General features: G+C 38.1%; 3 protein-coding genes across 3 annotated transcripts in view; 1 reads left to right on the top strand and 2 right to left on the bottom strand.

Moving 5' to 3' along the window:
- Nucleotides 1–2,714, bottom strand: part of LOC103510498 (cysteine sulfinic acid decarboxylase) — a 26,549-nt gene extending 23,835 nt beyond the window's left edge. The window contains exon 1 of the mRNA XM_008475172.3: nucleotides 2,008–2,714. Within this exon, the coding sequence (XP_008473394.1) occupies nucleotides 2,008–2,522 (515 nt within the window). The 5' untranslated portion in view covers nucleotides 2,523–2,714. The remainder of the gene's footprint in view (nucleotides 1–2,007) is intronic.
- Nucleotides 2,715–8,965: 6,251 nt separating this feature from the next.
- On the bottom strand, nucleotides 8,966–13,583 carry LOC103510497 (bromodomain-containing protein 7-like). The gene is made up of 6 exons (XM_008475171.3): nucleotides 13,471–13,583; nucleotides 13,056–13,182; nucleotides 12,031–12,311; nucleotides 10,536–10,722; nucleotides 9,185–9,239; nucleotides 8,966–9,116 (listed from the first exon to the last, which is right to left on the bottom strand). Exons 2-6 carry the CDS (start codon nucleotides 13,147–13,149, stop codon nucleotides 8,966–8,968), a joined length of 768 nt encoding a protein of 255 aa, XP_008473393.1. The 5' UTR covers nucleotides 13,150–13,182; nucleotides 13,471–13,583.
- LOC103510496 (gastrula zinc finger protein XlCGF8.2DB-like) overlaps nucleotides 13,222–18,317 on the top strand; it is a 7,400-nt gene continuing 2,304 nt past the window's right edge. The window contains exons 1-2 of the mRNA XM_026824526.1: nucleotides 13,222–13,230; nucleotides 14,179–14,313. Coding sequence (XP_026680327.1) covers nucleotides 13,222–13,230; nucleotides 14,179–14,313 — 144 coding nt within the window. The remainder of the gene's footprint in view (nucleotides 13,231–14,178; nucleotides 14,314–18,317) is intronic.

Raw genomic sequence — 18,317 nt, 5'->3', positions numbered from 1 at the left:
CATTGGTGCTCTTGCTTCGGTGAACTCGTATCGCGCCCTTGTTTCCTCAGCTTAGGGGGGGTAGCTGTATTTTTGCGAAGTGTTTTCTAAATCGTGGATGTTTACCTTATCACCTTCATAAACACGAGAGGAGCGGTAGACTAACTCTCGTACTGATACCCTACCCGTATTGAGTGCGTACTGTGGGTGTACCCAGATGTTAAGAGATGAAGGGAAAAGAGAGGACGTACAACTGGCGAATGCCGAGGAGCACCCGCCGGTTACCAATCGGCTGCGGGTAGTGGGGGTCACCACGGATGGTGTATGCTTCCATAGGGGACAGGAAGAGGAGTACCTCCTTGGTAACAAGACCCGAGTCTACTCCTGGATTAATTAAGGTTACCTACTTGAGACTCTTTCTGTACGTATAATGTTCTATGAAAATACCTAAAGCCACGCATTTTTAGGGGTTTTGAAAGTTGGTTTCTGTTGGCTGGGGTTCCTTTCTGCCTAATGCTGTAAATTTCATCATACTGCTATTGGGATGAGATTGAAAAGTTCTTTTACCCCCGCAGTTAAAAGGAGGAGGATCAAAATTAAAATTCATGATTTTGATTTTAATGAAAAATAGAAAGGTACCTACTCAAAAATTTGTCTTACCTGGAGAACAGCTGATTGACAAAGTACGGGTGTCCCGTTTTCACACTATACTGGATCACGGTCTTCATTAGATCAATCAGCTTTGCATGAGACGAAGGGCCCGCGTTGAACCCAAGCTCCAACTTCTTCTCCAGCTCCTCAGGATTCACCCACTCGTTCACCTTGCTAAAGGTTCGTGGACCAACATCAGTCTACGTCCTCAACCGGTTCAGAAGGTAGTTAGTTACCTATCCTTCTGATCTGCAGATTTAATCGCCAAGATAAACCACGCAGCTATAGGTATTCGTTATACGTACTCTGATCTGCAGATTTAATAGCCAAGATAAACCACCCAGCTAGATTCATTATAGGTACCTATTAGCTATGGTTTTAATTATTATATTATGAAATAGGTAGTACTCATATAATAGTTTAATAGTAATGATTAATACCTACTCATAATAGTAATGATATCCAAGTACAAGGCCGAATCTTAAGGAACGATTTCAGGGTCAAATCGGTTTCCTAGATCGCGAGATAATTAAATAGGATTTAAATAGGATGGTCGGTAACAAAAGAGACTTTAGAATTTGCTGGTACAGATGTTTTGTGCTAGGTTCTAACCAGTGGCGGACAGAAAAATTTGATATATAGGTCGACCAGGTTTGGATAAGTCCTTCTATGGGGACATACCACACACAGACGACACCGAAGCGAATACAATAGTCCGTCCCTTATACCTTTTTATTACTATTGTAATAATAAAGGAAGGACGGACTAAAAAGTGTTCCAAAGTAGAGACCGGTTGTGAATGTATTGTAATTGACCTGCATTAAGCACAAACGAACTATCCATAAGGAGCAATGCCTTTTGTTCTTTTCTGTTCAATGGAACAGTTGCAATTGGGAAAATATTATTAATAAAAGGTTGATTCCTACGTAAAAAGTTGTGAAAAATCCAAATCTAACGTCAAAACTCCGAAAAAGTAACTTTGGTAGTACTCATATAATAGTTTAATAGTAATGATTAATACCTACTCATAATAGTAATGATATCCAAGTACAAGGCCGAATCTTAAGGAACGATTTCAGGGTCAAATCGGTTTCCTAGATCGCGAGATAATTAAATAGGATGGTCGGTAACAAAAGAGACTTTAGAATTTGCTGGTACAGATGTTTTGTGCTAGGTTCTAACCAGTGGCGAGCAGAAAAATTTGATATATAGGTCGACCAGGTTTGGATAAGACCTTCTATGGGGACAGACCGACCGACCGACAGACAGACAGACGACACCGAAGCGAATACCTAAAAGGAGAAGGATCAAAATTAAAATTCATGATTTTGATTTTAATGAAAAATAGAAAGGTACCTACTCAAAAATTTGTCTTACCTGGAGAACAGCTGATTGACAAAGTACGGGTGTCCCGTTTTCACACTATACTGGATCACGGTCTTCATTAGATCAATCAGCTTTCCATGAGACGAAGGGCCCGCGTTGAACCCAAGCTCCAACTTCTTCTCAAGCTCCTCAGGATTCACCCACTCGTTCACCTTATTCCCACGAGAGGTCGCCTTGAAAACCCCGTCTCGCAGGAGGACCTCGAAAGCGTCGCGGAAGAAGCGCTCATGCCGCACCTGCTCCGGGAGAGACTCGTACGAGCAGACTCCGCTGGTCTTCCCCGCGGGCTTGCCCTCGCGCGCGGGCACTTGGAGTTCTCCCGCTAGTCCGCCCGAGGTGAAGCGGTAGCCAGCGCCGCTCGCGCGGAAGTGGTCGAACTTGGAGCCCGCCTCCAGGGTTTCATCGTCGGAGGAGTTATACTCGGAGCCGGTCTTTTCAGAGTCGCTCTCGAACGGGCACGTCTGCGTGTAGGCGGAGATGAGGCATGCGTTGGATTCGGCTGGCATGGTTATTGGGTTTCTTTTAGAAGGAAAAAAAGAGATGGTTCTTGAGAGATGGTTTTTGGTTGAGAATTTGAGAGGGGAGAAGTATTTTTCTTTTAAGCTTAGAGATTTCTGTTTTTGGATAATCGATTTTCCGATTGAAAAAAAAATCGGAGCAATTCAAAATCGGGAGATAAAATTGGCGGAGAAAAATCGGCGGGTTATTGGGTTTCTTTTAGAAGGAAAAAAAGAGATGGTTCTTGAGAGATGGTTTTTGGTTGAGAATTTGAGAGGGGAGAAGTATTTTCCTTTTAAGCTTAGAGATTTCTGTTTTTTGGATAATCGATTTTCCGATTGAAACAAAAAATCGGAGCAATTCAAAATCGGGAGATAAAATTGGCGGAGAAAAATCGGCACTTGTACGTATGCGAATTATAAACTAAATCTCAGACTTCCACTTTCTTATCCCGGACAAAAAATACAAAAAAAAAACTTGAAAATTCTTCAAATAATTTTCGCGCGCGACAAATTTTCGCTATCTCACTTTCGGCGAGCCAAAGATGGGAAAACGGCAATTTTTTCGCGATCTTAAACCACTTTCTTATCCCGGACAAAAAATGCAAAAAAAAACTTGAAAATTCTTCAAATAATTTTCGCGCGCGACAAATTTTCGCTATCTCATTTTCGGCGAGCCAAAGATGGGAAAACGGCAATTTTTTCGCGATCTTAAATTTTTTTGCGGATCGGAAACTTTGACGATTTTTCACGAATGACGACGGGTTTTCACTGTCCGGCTATAAGAAGAAGACTGGTGTGGCGAGCGAAGCAGGCGCTCGTATTTATAGACTGAAGGGAAGGAAATGCTTGAGGATTGACACAGACAACTTCCCCCCAAGAGGAAAACCAGAGATGAGGATTAGACCCATGTGGTCTGTATCGTAGTATGCCCATCCCATAGTATGCCTCTCATCAGATGGGCGAGGAGAGACACAATACTTTCCACTTTCCATTTAGGTGCTAAATTTTTGTAAATTTTTTGTCGATGGTGGGATTCGACTCCTTTTTCCCCTTGCTCAATGGTTCGTTTCTCGTGGTACATTAATTAAGGTTACCTACTTGAGACTCTTTCTGTACGTATAATGTTCTATGAAAATACCTAAAGCCACGCATTTTTAGGGGTTTTCAAAGTTGGTTTCTGTTGGCTGGGGTTCCTTTCTGCCTAATGCTGTAAATTTCATACTGAGATTGAAAAGTTCAAATACCTAAAGCCACGCATTTTTAGGGGTTTTGAAAGTTGGTTTCTGTTGGCTGGGGTTCCTTTCTGCCTAATGCTGTAAATTTCATCATACTGCTATTGGGATGAGATTGAAAAGTTCTTTTACCCCCGCAGTTAAAAGGAGGTTTCGAGACCGAGTCGTTGGATAGACCGATATTGACTCCTCATTTGGAGATTGTGGGTTCAAATCCTGAAGGTGTGTCGACACACCATGGGCATAATTGAATCGAGCATTATACCTACAGCTATAATAGACGTAATTCTATTCAAGCAATAGGTAGTTATTTAGGTAGGAGGTAGGTACCTAGCTACCTAGTTACCTATTCTGTTACTGCCAAAATAGGAAAAATAAAAAAAAAATTAAAAAAAAAAATTATATAGGTAGTGATATAATTATTCAATTACGAGAAATTATTCAATAAATGAAAGATTACTCGAGCATTATACCTACAGCTCTAATAGACGTAATTCTATTCAAGCAATAGGTAGTTATTTAGGTAGGAGGTAGGTACCTAGTTACCTATTCTGTTACTGCCAAAGTAGTAAAAAAAAAATATATAGTGATATAATTATTCAATTACGAGAAATTATTCAATAAATGAAAGATTAAGGGAAACACTTCAAAAAGTGTCCGTATAAAAGTCAATGCAAAGTCACACTCGAACCCTCCCCCGTCAATATTTGTGTACACAAATCTTGGTGTGAACATCACAGGACTTTCCTTATCCCAAATATTGTTCGATTTTTTGATATTTACGAGATTTTAGTTAGACACAATTCAGGAATGTGTAGTTTCAGTAGGCACAACTTTTCGTTATAAACTTCATATTTGGAATGATTATTCAAAACTAAATTTTTCAGTAGACAAGCTCTTTAAGGGATAAGGAAAGTTACAACAGAGTCCTTAACATTTAAATAAAAAAAAAATGTATAAAATAATAGTAGAAGGAATGATTATTCAAAACTAAATTTTTCAGTAGACAAGCTCTTTAAGGGATAAGGAAAGTTACAACAGAGTCCTTAACATTTAAATAATATTAAAAAAAATGTATAAAATAATAGTAGAAAAATGTACAAATAATTAAGTATAGGATGTGTAGGAAAGTTTTTCGTTTAATACTGTAGTGAAGTTATGTGAATATCCGTAGAGATTTCTTGAACACACTGTGAACAGAGGAAACAAAGAGACAGGGTGGGTTAGGTCAAATAAATAAATAAATTAGATAGGAAGTTCACCTGGTAAGGCCGCCAGAGGTCACTGACGCACCTCTTTAACACTGGGTACACCCTGAATATAGCTAGCCTAGTTAGCAAAACGACAAGACCTTAACACACTGTGAACAGAGGAAACAAAGAGACAGGGTGGGTTAGGTCAAATAAATAAATTAGATAGGAAGTTCACCTGGTAAGGCCGCCAGAGGTCACTGACGCACCTCTTTGTACCGGGGGTGCGTTGAACTGTAACTACTAAGTTCTTATCGTCCCGAAATCGAAGAGAGAAGAAAGACAGGATAGGAGAAACATTATCCGTTCAAGATAAAAATCCACCCCGGGCGGGAATCGAACCCGCAGCCTAGCGGTTACGAGGCAGACGCGCTACCAACCAAGCTAACTAGGCTGGCTGTTCAAATTTAACAATCTACATACAGTCAAAGATACTCGTAAGTCCGTTGGACCAACAATTAAAAGTGTTTTGATTTTCATCGGACAACATGAAATTTCGTCGGGCGTAGACTACCACACTGGTCCGACAGACCGGTCTAATGTGTAGTCTGCTTAAAGGTGCGTCCAGCGGGGTAGGTATTTTCTCTTCCATAGATATTTGACAGAACATATGGCCTTGTGTAACATATATGTGTAACTTTCATGTATAATGAATGCCCTGAAATCTGTAGGTACAAGTAAAGTAGGTATTGAAATAAAAACAAGAGGTATAAGAAGTTTGAGAATCTAGGAAACCTTTTTGTGGTTATATTTTATTTCTTCTCCATTCATTTTCGTCATTGATAATTTTGTAGGTACCTTGTTACCTGTCTCTTTAGGTTAATAAGAGGTTTAAACTCAGATTTTGATCTCGGTATCTCTGCATTTTTTTTTTTTTTTTTTTTTTAGAGAGAACTTTAACTTTTTTTTTGTTTTTAGAGGGAACTGTAACTGCTAAGGTCTTATCGTGCCGAAGGCCAAGAGAGAAAGAAGACAGAAAAGGAGAAAGCCAGCCGTTCCTCGGAACGAACCTTATCTGTTTGGGATAAAATCCGCCCCGGGCGGGAATCGAACCCGCGACCTAGCGCTTACAAGGCAGACGCGCTACCCTCCAAGCTAGCTGGGCTGGAGATCTTGGAAATCAGTGGATGTAGTTTGGTAGGTACCTACTTAATTAACTATTTCTACACCGGTAAATATAAATATTTGGATACTTCAGTCAAAAATCGACTGTAGAATCAGGTCCAAAGTCCTATACCTACTGTGTCCTGACCTAAAGTCTTCGATATTTTTTTATTTATTTATTTATTTTTAATAATTTATTTTAGTTTTAGTTTAAATATTTACATAACACATGGAATTAATTTGAATTTTAAATAAACTTTTATTTTTGCTTTATTTCAATTTGCTTTTTTTATTTATTATCATTATTTTTATTTATTTATTTTTTTTACAAAGAATAATTTTGTTTACAAATGTTTACAGAATAAAATTAATAGGAAAATAGCCTTACGAGCGCTAGCTTTTAGCATCAAATATCTAGTCCAGTTATGTATATTAAGCATTTTTGTAATTTTGTACCCTACAAAGCATAGGCAATTGTTTGCATTACAACCATCAATTTCTAGTCTATTTTAGCAAGGGGTATCTTCAGAACGGTTCTGGGGCCTTTGGAATAAAAACTTTAAAGGGTTAAAAAAATATCTAGGTAGGTAAAAAAGATTGAAAATAATAATACTAAAAGTCAAACGACAAAATGAGGACTGGGAATTCTAAAGAAACTAAACTGAACTTTCTTCATTTACCTATTTCATGATCGGGCATTTTTCGACACAAGCGTGTTCATATTGCCAACGAAGAAAAATTCGGGAACTTTGTAACTTCGGACGAAGAAAAATTTGTTCCGTGTAAACGGGCTGTTTATTTTTTCTAAATTTTGTAACGAAACCAAATTTAAATAATTCACCTACCTACTACATGAATGGAAATCTGAGTAGGATTTTTTAGCTATAGGATTACCATTTTTAGAAGAAAAAAATACCTAACAACAAATATTACATATAACAATATCTTTCATTTTAAATATTTCATTAAACTTTAGCAATATAGGGCCTGAACGTATGGTAAAGGTAAATACATAGGTAATAATATAGGCAATATAAAATACTTTACAAAATGATTTAATAATCAAATAAACAAAATGAGTCAACAAAATTATCTTTTAATTTCAATCAAGGGGGAGTTGTTGGTGTGACCAAAGACAAAGTACTAGGGACCGAAGACAAAATAGGAAAGAAATCCCCAAAAAAGTAAGTTTTTAATATTTTGAAAATAACTGACATAAAATAAACATACCTATAATTAGAGGGATACCCGCGAGCTTTGCATCGCTCAGTTTTAGGCCAAAATTTTCGAATTTCTTGAATAACATGAAGTACTGTTCCGAGAAGACAAAATAGGAAAGAAATCCCCAAAAAAGAAGTAAGTTTTTAATATTTTGAAAATAACTGACATGAAATAAACATACCTATAATAAACTAGAGGGATACCCGCGAGCTTTGCATCGCTCAGTTTTAGGCCAAAAATTTCGTATTTCTTGAATAACTCGCAAACGGCTGGCTTTAGGAAATTCCTAAACTAGCCTATAACCACCGCCATAAAAATATGAACCTGTGTACAAAATTTCAAGTTTCTACGACTTACCGTTTAGACGGCAACCTCTTACAGACAAACAAACAGAAAACCTCTCTTATTAATAAGATACACTTGTTTAAAAGCAAAGCTTTTACAAGTATTTGAAATGTCCAATCTTTGAACCAGGCCAAAGGATTACGAGTTCATCATTCCACCTTTAAGCACCTAGTCAATTTTCGAGACCGAGTCGTTGGATAGACCGATATTGACTCCTCATTTGGAGATTGTGGGTTCAAATCCTGAAGGTGTGTCGACACACCATTGGCATAATTGAATCGAGCATTAGATAAAATCCGCCCCGGGCGGGAATCGAACCCGCGGCCTAGCGCTTACAAGGCAGAGGCACTACCAACTAAGCTAACTAGGCTGGCAGTCCAATCTTTGAACCAGGCAAAAGGATTACGAGTTCATCATTCCACCTTTAAGCACCTAGTCAATTTTCGAGACCGAGTCGTTGGATAGACCGATGTTGACTCCTCATTTGGGGATTGCGGGTTCAAATCCTGAAGGTGTGTCGACACACCATTGGCATAATTGAATCGAGCATTATAGGTACAAAAATCTGGTGTGAACATCACACGACTTTCCTTATCCTACTGAATGATGCTTATTTGGATGTTCTCCTAACCTAACTTTTACAATATCTCTAACCGTTTTGTCGCTATAGCTGAAAACCGCCAAAAAACGGTCGAAATCTGTCCAAAAGCGGTCAAAATACCGCCAAGCGCAGCAACCATCTCAACCAAAAAAACCGCCAAAAAACGGTCGAAATCTGTCCAAAAGCGGTCAAAATACCGCCAAGCGCAGCAACCATCTCAACCAAGCGTTTTGTGTTCCATCCTTGACACATTTGTGGACTACATACCAAATTTCAAGTCTCTAGCTCATACCGTTCCCGAGGTATTATTGAATACACCGAAAACCGCCAAAAAGCGGTCAAAATGCCGCCAAGAATTGCACCGATCTTAACCAAAAGTTTCGTGTTGCACCCTTGTCACATTTTTCATCTGCATGCCAAATTTCAAGTCTCTAGTTCTTACCGTTCTCGAGATATTTTGTTTACAGACAGACACACACACACACGGACCAATGGCTCAAACTTTGTATTTAGGCTCTAAGGACCTCAAAACGTGTTTTGGCACTAAAAACTGACCATCGAAAATTTGACCCGATTACATTACTTTCCTTCCTATAGGATAATGAAAGTAAAAACTGTCCTAAAAAGGAAAAAAAAAAGTTTTTGAAGTTAAGCAAGGTTTTGTTCCCGGAGCGTTCTCGGAACGGTCCCAGGGGCCTAGCGTGGCGGCGCGCCGGAATGACAGCCGGTCAGTTTGCGCCAATCGCCCAGTTGTACGCCGAGGCGCGAACATTCGCGCGCGTACGCAGTGAAACTCTCGCAGTGACAGTTCTTGAGCGGGCACTCACACATGTCCACCAGACACGACCTGCCGGGAAGACAGAGAAAAGGGATTAAGAATAATGTAGTATAATGAATGATGTACCTAGTACTTACGAGTATTTGCGGTGAAGCAGAGCCTTTTTGCAACTTTTCTTGGGTATGACACGACCTGGGGGAAGACAGAGAAAAGGGATTAAGAATAATGTAGTATAATGAATGATGTAGTACTTACGAGTATTTGCGGTGAAGCAGAGCCTTTTCGCAAGTTTTCTTGGGTATGCCAGTATTAACTCCCAGTATTGGTAATTGGGTATGACAACAGTAAGTGCTTCATTTACTATCTATTAGGTATTTCCCTTTTGTCATTAATCTCTAGTACCATTTGAGTAGACAGCCCTAAGGCGCGTTTCGCACTGAGGTAACACGTCGCAAGTAGCAAGTCGCAAGATGCTACTGCTTACGTCCTGAATCTTGTTCAAAGAAACATGAACTTTCACATTGGAGTAACAACTAACAACATGTGACAATAAAAATGAACTGCGTAGGCTCAAAAAATAATTTTTCCCACAAACAATCACAAGTAGCAACTAACAAAACTCCAGACTTTTGGTGTTGAAGTAAATTCCCACAAACAATCACAAGTAGCAACTAACAAAACTCCAGACTGTTGGTGTTGAAGTAACACTGTTACTTGTTTCCAGGGTTCAAGTAGCAACATGTATCCTCAGTGAGGAAGGTTTCATTTGAAATAATGGTCTGGTCTTTGAAGATGCATGCTACGTAGCATCTTGCGACTTGCTACTTGCGACGTGTTACCTCAGTGTGAAAGCCGCCTAACAATGGAGGTTCTATCGTCCTGAAAACGAAGGGAAGGAACCTTACCTTATGTCCTATGTTTTTAGGATCAAGTTTGCAAACGGAGGAAATCATATTTCCAACTATTTCCAACCACTGGTCACAATAGATCTACAGAGGTCGCAGTGTTAATTGCATACTCTCTTGGGAGAGGAGCAACCAGTCCCATAATAGAATAGAATAGAACCATTTCCCAAATTGTGAAAATTAACACTGATTGCAATACGTTCTCACTACCTGGAATAGGTTCCCTATAAATATTGGTAATAGAGAGTAAAAAAAAGTTAGTTAAAAATAAAGCAAGTCTTTTTACTTAAAAGAACAAACAGGTAACTTTACCCAAATCATAAGTACACATTGGAAATAAAAAAGTTGGTAAGTAAAAAAAAAAAAATAATAAAAAAAATAAATCAAAGTCAAAGTACCAAAGGTACTTTGACTAGAATTTTTGACTGTGAGTTAGAATTTTTCAATTTTTTTTTCTTTCTTTCTTTCTTTATTCAATTTTCTTTTTCTTTTGTTAATTTATCAGTTTGTTATTTTGTACCTCTTTGTAAATATTGTAATATTCTAATAAAGTGTTATATAATAATAATAAAAGGTAACTTACCCAGATCAAATCCAAGCTGTGACTCAGGGATCTCCAACATGCAAGGCAAAGCGTGAACCATCTGTTTGAGCTTATCGGCCGAAGTCACCTTCAGTCCGGAGTGAAGCAATTTCTTAGCCGACTTAAAGTAAATAGTGTCCGGGTGGTTGTATGTCATTGCGTTTCCACACATCAGCTTGAAATCATCCTGGAAATCAAGTGAATGGGGCAGTTGCAATTGGGAAAATATTATTAATAAAAGATTCCTACGTAAAAAGTTGTGAAAAATCCAAATCTGAGGTCAAAACTCCGAAAAAGTAACTTTAAAAGGTCGAAAATTTAAATTTTAATTGCTGTTTTAATGAAAAAGTTTAAAGAGCTGTGACGTCAGACTTTACGTCAAAATGCGCAGAAACGCTTGCGCACAAACAAACGAAGCGGGAGTCATGAATTATGACGTCATCGCCTACGGGAGCGTATGCCGTGACGTCAAACTTCACGATTTACCTGTATTTTTTAAATCGATTTATCTCGGTATCTAGAAGTCGTAGAAGAAAAAGAAAAATTCCGTTGGTCCTCATTTTTCCTGCTCTATGACTTTGAAACATCACCCAAGTAAGCGCAACTGATCTATTGATAAACCCCAGTCTTCTGTTCAGACCGTCTGAGAGACTACAATTCAGACGCTTTTTCCGCTTCACACGCTCCGACAGTCCAGGTCAGTCAGACAGGGTGAGTGGCCGGCATAATCAAGGTCTCATAAATGGTGTTAAACCAAAAGCAAGTCCAACTTGAAACTAGTCAGACAAGTGGTTCTGGCTAGGTTAGGTAGTGGCTGCCTAGTCTACTCTCTTAAGCCCAGTCCATACTTGTGTTGAAAATGTCAGACGACAATTGCTGTACTTTGGAAATGACAGAAAATTGCTACCTTTAGGACACTGAAACGATTTCACCTAGAGATTGATTGTATTTTCATTTAGAAGAAGGGAAATTGTTTCAGATTCCACAAGAAACATCCGCGTAATGGTTCCTAAATGGTAGGAAACTGTGGGTGGCCTATTGGGAAAAAAAAAAAAGAAAAAAAAAGGAATGATAATAATAAAACAATAGTACCTAGGTGACTATGAAAGTAAGAAGAAGAAGAAGCAGAAGAAGAAGAAGAAGAAGAAGGAAAAAAAAGGTACGTAGGTACGTATCATGTCAATTAACCTAATAAAAGTAGCAAAATTTGACAGATAATTTCTGACAATTGCTAACAACAACGAAAAATATTTTTACTTTTTATTTCACGAGATTTGACAGAGGCAACTGTAACTACTAAGGTCTTATCGTTCCAAAATCGAAGAGAGAAGAAAGACAGGATAGGAGAAAGCCAGCAGTTCCGAGAACGAATATTAATTATCAATTCAGGATAAAATCCGCACCGGGCGGGAATCGAACCCGCGGCCTAGCACTTACAAGGCAGACACGCTACAAGCTAACTAGGTTGGCTCAAACAAAAGAAAAGGCCACTCACAATATACTGGTTCAGCGTTGAATACGCCCCGTCGTCAATCTTCTGCTTCATCGTGCTAAAATCCATCGGCTGGGAAATTATATTCGAGTACCCGGGCGCAATATTATCGGTCACCGGCCAAGCAAAGAATTGTTGCATGTCTCGTTTCTCCAGGAGTCCGTGCAAGTGTTCGAGTAACTTCTGAAGAGGAGAGTTCTGTTCTTTGAGTTTACGTACACAGGAGCGGGGCTCGGTTTTGATCGAACTCACAATGCCTTCCTTTGGAGGCTGCCGAGGAGGTTCTGGGGAGAAAATTTGATTGGTACAGATTTATTTCCATGAAGAAAGTTAAAATAGAATAGAATATACCCTGTTTATACTGCCAGAATGAGACTGAAAAGTCCCTTTACTCCCACAGTCTAAACAAGGTCTCATGTATTTGGTACAAAACAGGTGTAATTTTTATAAAATAAAACCTTGCTTGGATTCTAAAAAAAAGTCAATGGAAAAGAAGACAGGAATTTTGCTCATCTTAAACATAAGTACCTACCTATTTGTCACACATGTTGTTCTCCACTTAATATTAAACTTGGTACTTAATAGTCTCAAGTACTTATAATATGTACTTTTGTCACAAATGTTATTCCAACCTCAATGCAACCTCAAGACCCAAAGTCCACTATTGTGGTTGACCCAAGCTAACCATTACACTATTGAGGTTGGCCCAGTACCTATTAAAAAAATGGAAGGAGAGAGACGGACAGGGTGAGGGAGGGAGAGAGAAAGAGGGAGGAAAGGAGAGGGAGAGTGTGTGAGAGAAAGAAGAGAGAGAGAGAGAGAAAAATGTAGGGGGCAGACAAAAAAAGATAGAAATGATGACAAGGAGAGAGACAGAGAGGGAGGTAAAGAGAAAGGGAGAGGGGGAGGGAAATGAAGAGGCAAAAGAGGGGTAGAGAGAGAGAAGAAAAGGAAGGAGAGAGGGAGAGGAGGGAAATGTAGATGAATGGAGAAATAGATAAAGAAATTAAAGGGACAAAGAGACTTACTCGTCAGAAGGGCGTGGATTTTGTGAGCATCCTTCTTCATTTTCTTCACTGGAGGTTCTGTATGTCCGTCACCACTTGGATTATTTTCTTCCATGCTCACATCTCCATCACGCTTCTTCCGTTTTTCCTGAAAATAGTGATATTACAAACATTACTTAGGTTTTCAATGAAAAAAGTAACTTTTCAAATAAAATTCAACTTTTTACTCCTTGACACTTTTCATCCCAGAAATAAATGTAAAAAAAAAACTTGATTTTGATTTGATTGATGTACCTACAGGATTGGATTTGGGGGTCTTATTTTCTACAAGTTCCAAAGAAGATATGTAATTTTGATCAACTTTTACAAGCATGTTTAGTTTAATTCAAGGTTTTATAGTTCATTAGTGGATATTATGCTGATATCTATTAGGTACCTTGTGATGTTTCTTCTTCCGATCCTTGTCCTTTTCTTTCTCCTTCTTCTTTTTTTTCTTCTTGGACTTTTTGTGTTTTTCGGGGAACTGGGCAGCGGCTAGTTAAACCGGGTAACTTTGATAAATTCTGGTTTAAACTGAGTAACTTTCTTGAAATATTGGTTTAAACCGGGTAACTTTATTATAATATCGGTTTAAACCGGGTAACTTTATTATAATATTGGTTTAAACCGGTTTACTTTGTTTAAATATTGGTTTAAACCGGGGAACTTTGTTAAATTATTGGTTTAAACCGATTAACTTTATAGAAATATTTTACACTTACGTGTTTATTTTCCGAATTATAATCACAGAATAATCATTTTCTGTACTTTTTCTCGAAACGGTCCTTTTTTCATGAATTTCCATAATGGATTTATCTTTCATGTGATATTTTCTTAATTTATAACTACTATTTTCCATGTACTTTTATAATGTTTATACACTGTAATTTCTTTTTGTATAGATTAAGAAACACATTTTTCCTCTTCTCTTTACTTTTTCAAAAAAAAAAAAAATGTAATTTTATTCCGTTCAATATTCCTACCAAATTTCAGCTTTCTAGGTGTTGTGGTTCTCGAGATAGAGCGATCAGTGTGTGAAATGTGAATGGATCTTGTTCTTACAATATAAGATTGAGAATTGATTTGGTGTTCTCTCTGTTGTCAGGTATGTGGGAAAGCATTCGCTCAGAAGCCTCATCTAGCAACTCACATGTTATTGCATGAGGAGAAGAAACCATTCCCATGTCCTCACTGTGATAAGGGATATACACAGAAACAGAAACTGGATAGTCATATCAAGGTAAACGATACAAGTTAGTCGTAATTGACCAAGTAGACATGAATTCCCATGTCCTCACTGTGATAAGGGATATACACAGAAACAGAAACTGGATAGTCATATCAAGGTAAACGATACAAGTTAGTCGTAACTGATCAAGTAGACATGGTAAGTAAGGTGTATTTTACTTGATTTTTCAATTTTAATTTTGGGAAATGAGGGAATGGTAGAATGCCAGGGAATGTTCCATTTACCTATTTTAAATTACTACATACATATCCTAAGTCGTTCTGTTTGGTGGAACAGGTCGACTATTCACAAAACCTCTCCACCAAGTTCTATCATTAATTTTTTGTTGGTTTTCAATGAGACTGGGATTTTGATTTCTTTTGATGATATCTTTGTTGATTTGATCATTCCATCTCAGTCGTGGTCTACCTTTAAATTACTACCAGAGACAGAATAGGAGAGAACCAGCCGTTCGAAGAACGAACCTTATCTATAAATTAGGATAAAGGTCGCCCCTTGCGCGAATGAACCTTAATTTATGAGATATATGAAGAAACTAAATAAACCTTATTATTACTATTATTTTTTACAAATTTCTTGACCCCGCCGGGAATCGAACCCGGGTCTCCCGCGTGCAAGGCGAGTGCAGTGACCACTACGCCATGGGAGCTGAAGTATTTGTACGATATGTGATAAGTCATTTTCGGATCGAAGATCCTTGAATCGGCATAGACGGAAGGTAAGGAACGTTTTGATTGAATGAATGAAATCAAATAATCTATGTACCACTTTTACTGCCAAGGTCCTTTTTTTACTTTCTATTACTAATTTTTTTGAAGAGGTTTGACAGAGGGAACTGTAACTGCTAAGGCCTTATCATCCCGAAATCGAAGATTTTACAGGCCAAAAAGAAAAAGGACACCAATATGTGACAGAAAAAAGAGGACTAGTATTAGGAAAAATAGCAAGATTTTTATCAAAATATATTATACATTTGGTGTGCTCATTTGCCTAGGTAGGCAGAGGTGTAGATCGTAAATTGCCTCTTGTACCGAGATACTTTCACTGGGTACTTGAGATCACCTGACCTGGCAAACCAAAGCCTGGATTTTAAAAGAAGAATGAACATACCTTCATGTCTATCCTTTTTGTGTTTCTTGTGCTTTTTAATAGGAGACTCGAAACCTTCCATTGTAAAAGTGTTTTATGACCACCGATAAAAAGTAGGTACCTATGTAACACTTTTTGATTGGAACATTCGACAGGAATGGTGTGAGAAAAAGGTGATTTCCGAATGAAACAATGGATGGATTGGGAGTCTGGAAAAGGTGCTTTTGGAACGAAAATAGATAATGGGTTTTTCTTTATTGACAGGCAGAAATTTATGAGTTTTCCTATTTTTTCACAGCACAAAACAAAAGTCAACAGAAAAATTTTCCTTCCCTTTGATGAGGTTGTTTACAAACAATGCGGGACGAGACGGGGAGCGGAAAACTTTTTCTTTCCCACAGACTTTTTTCCCTCTTTCCCTCAAAAAAAAAAAAATCCCAAGACGAGTTTTTTGAAAAACTCGTCAAGCTTTGGAAATGTTCCGCACGAGCGCGTTTGTAGCCGAAGTAAACAAAAAGTTTTGGCTCGAAAATTCAAAAATTGGCTTGTCCTTGCCTTAGGGGTTTACAGCCAAAATGGCTAAATTTTACTTTTACTTCTTGATTTCTGGAGTGTCTGTGGTTTTGTAACTTTCATTTTTTTCCTTAAGCTTTAATTTTAATGGTACCTCTTTCTCAGATTGTTCCTTGAAGTCTTTACCAAGTGTTTTGCTTAAAATCTTACTTCCTGTTTTGTTCATGGATGAAAAACACCTAAAAATTTCACTTCCAAATCTTGGGTTGAGTAATCATTGGATAAATTACTAGCCCTGACATCTCTGGTACCTACCAGGTAAGCACTGAAGCATTACAGACAACTTTTAAACTTGCCTGAACTTTGAAAAGTGTTTGCACTCTGGCTGATGGATTTTTTTTACTGATTTGTTGCATGGGTAAAAGTAGTCAGCCAATTTCTTGATGACCTAAATTGATATCTGAAGGAGCACAGAAAGTTGACATTCATTTCAACTTGTATTGTTTTTCCATTTGATAGCTGACTTAACTATTCCGTTCATATTATTTAAACTTTGTAAATTAATTAAAAATAGAAATCTGTACAGAAAATAAAATGGCCGAGACCTCAGTCTGAGTTAGAACTTGGTTTAAGTATCTGATTGGTTGATTTTATAATCTGGATTTAAAATTCAGCCAGTCAGAAATCAGTTTAAATCTTATGAAAGCAATCTGATTGGTTGATTTTTAACTGGATTTAAATTTAAGCCAACCAGAAATCAGTTCAACTAAAATCTGATTGGTTGATTTTTAAACTGGATTTAAAATTCAGCCAGTCAGAAATAAGTTCCACTTCAAGTTTAAACTCAGATAAAGTTCTTCGCCACAAATAAATCATTATTCAGAAACCACAAAAACTATATTTTTGCTTTTTTCACTTCTCCTTAGCTATGAAAGAAACAGATTTTCAAAGACGCCCAAGGAATACCCCAGTACAAAGATATTGTCCCCTTAATAAAATCAGGTTTATCAGCTGGAAGAAAAATTCAGATCTAAAAAAGCACTGGTTCACTTTTTTCCCCTAGATTTAGCCCAAAAGTAATTATTCAAGGAAAGTTCTTTGTCTGAATTGGCAAAAAAATTGTAAATTGGGAAGTGTTGTGTCTCTTGCCCATCTGATGGGAGGCATACTACGGGATGGGCATGCTACGATACAGACCCGTAAGGTCCAATTCAGCCGATGTTTCAATGAAATAATAAAATGGTGAAACTCACATCTTTTTTAAATTTTCATTATTATTTTAAAATTTAAAACGGGTTTTACTTGCTAACAAATGTTGATGGTTTTAAACCAAAAGATGATTGTTGGCTCTATATATCTAACATATTGATGACTTAATTAACATACTGACTGACTGTTTAACCATGACGAAAGTGTGACATTGAGGAGCTGGGTGCAAAAAGGGAAATATGGATTTTTTGCCCTTTTTGCGTAAAACGGGTTTTTGAATAGAACGTGGTGCGCTCTATATCTTCCAGCGTTTGAACTGCAGTGATAACTTTTTTTTCGATGAGTTACAGCGTTTTTTTGTAAACATACTTTTCAAGGATTTTGATGAAAAATTGAAAACTTTAAAGTTAAATACCTATCTCAGTTTGATGATTTTCATTTGTTGCCCTTTTTGCACCCAGCTCCTCAATTCAAAGGCCATCTGGAACAGCACCACATGTGATCCCAGGCAGTGATTTGTTTTATCTGGAGAAATGTTTCGACTATTGGATAATAATGTTTCGAGGGTTTTGAAATGAAGAATTGGGAGAGGGAGGAAGAGGAGAAGGAGGAGGAGCAGGAGGAGGAGAGGAAGAAAAAGAAGTTGAAGACGGAGGAGGAGAAAGAGCATAAGAAAGAGGACAAAGGGAGAAGGAGGGGAAGAAGAAGAAGAAAAAGAGAGTACAGAGGAAGGAAGGAGATAGCGTTCAACTGGAAGAGACATCTCCTCCCTCTCCTCCTCCTTTTCCCCTCTTCCTCTTCCTCCTCCTTCTCCTCCTCCTTCCTCCTCCTCTTCTTCCTCCTCCTTCTCCTCCTCTTCCTCCTCCTCCTCCCCTTCCTCCTTCTCCTCCTCCTTCTCCATCTCTTAATCCCCCCTCCTCTTCTCTTCCTCCTCCTCTTCCTCCTCCTCTTCCTTCTCCTCCTCCGCCTCTTCCTCCTTCTCCTCCTCCTTCTTCTCCTCCGCCTCCTCCTTCTCCTCTTCCTCCCTCTCCCAATTCTTCATTTCAAAACCCTCGAAACATTATTATCCAATAGTCGAAACATTTCTCCAAGTCAAAATCCGAAAGTTAATTCACTCCAAAACTTGAACCTAATGTATCTCCTTCTACCTCGACGTTTAAATACCTCAGCAAACTAATGGAAAA

The sequence above is a fragment of the Diaphorina citri genome, unplaced genomic scaffold, assembly GCF_000475195.1.
Source record: "Diaphorina citri unplaced genomic scaffold, Diaci psyllid genome assembly version 1.1 scaffold604, whole genome shotgun sequence".
NCBI classification, from domain to species: Eukaryota; Metazoa; Arthropoda; class Insecta; order Hemiptera; family Psyllidae; genus Diaphorina; species Diaphorina citri.
Note: the sequence above shows the minus strand (reverse complement) of the source record. Positions and strands in the feature narration are given on the sequence as shown.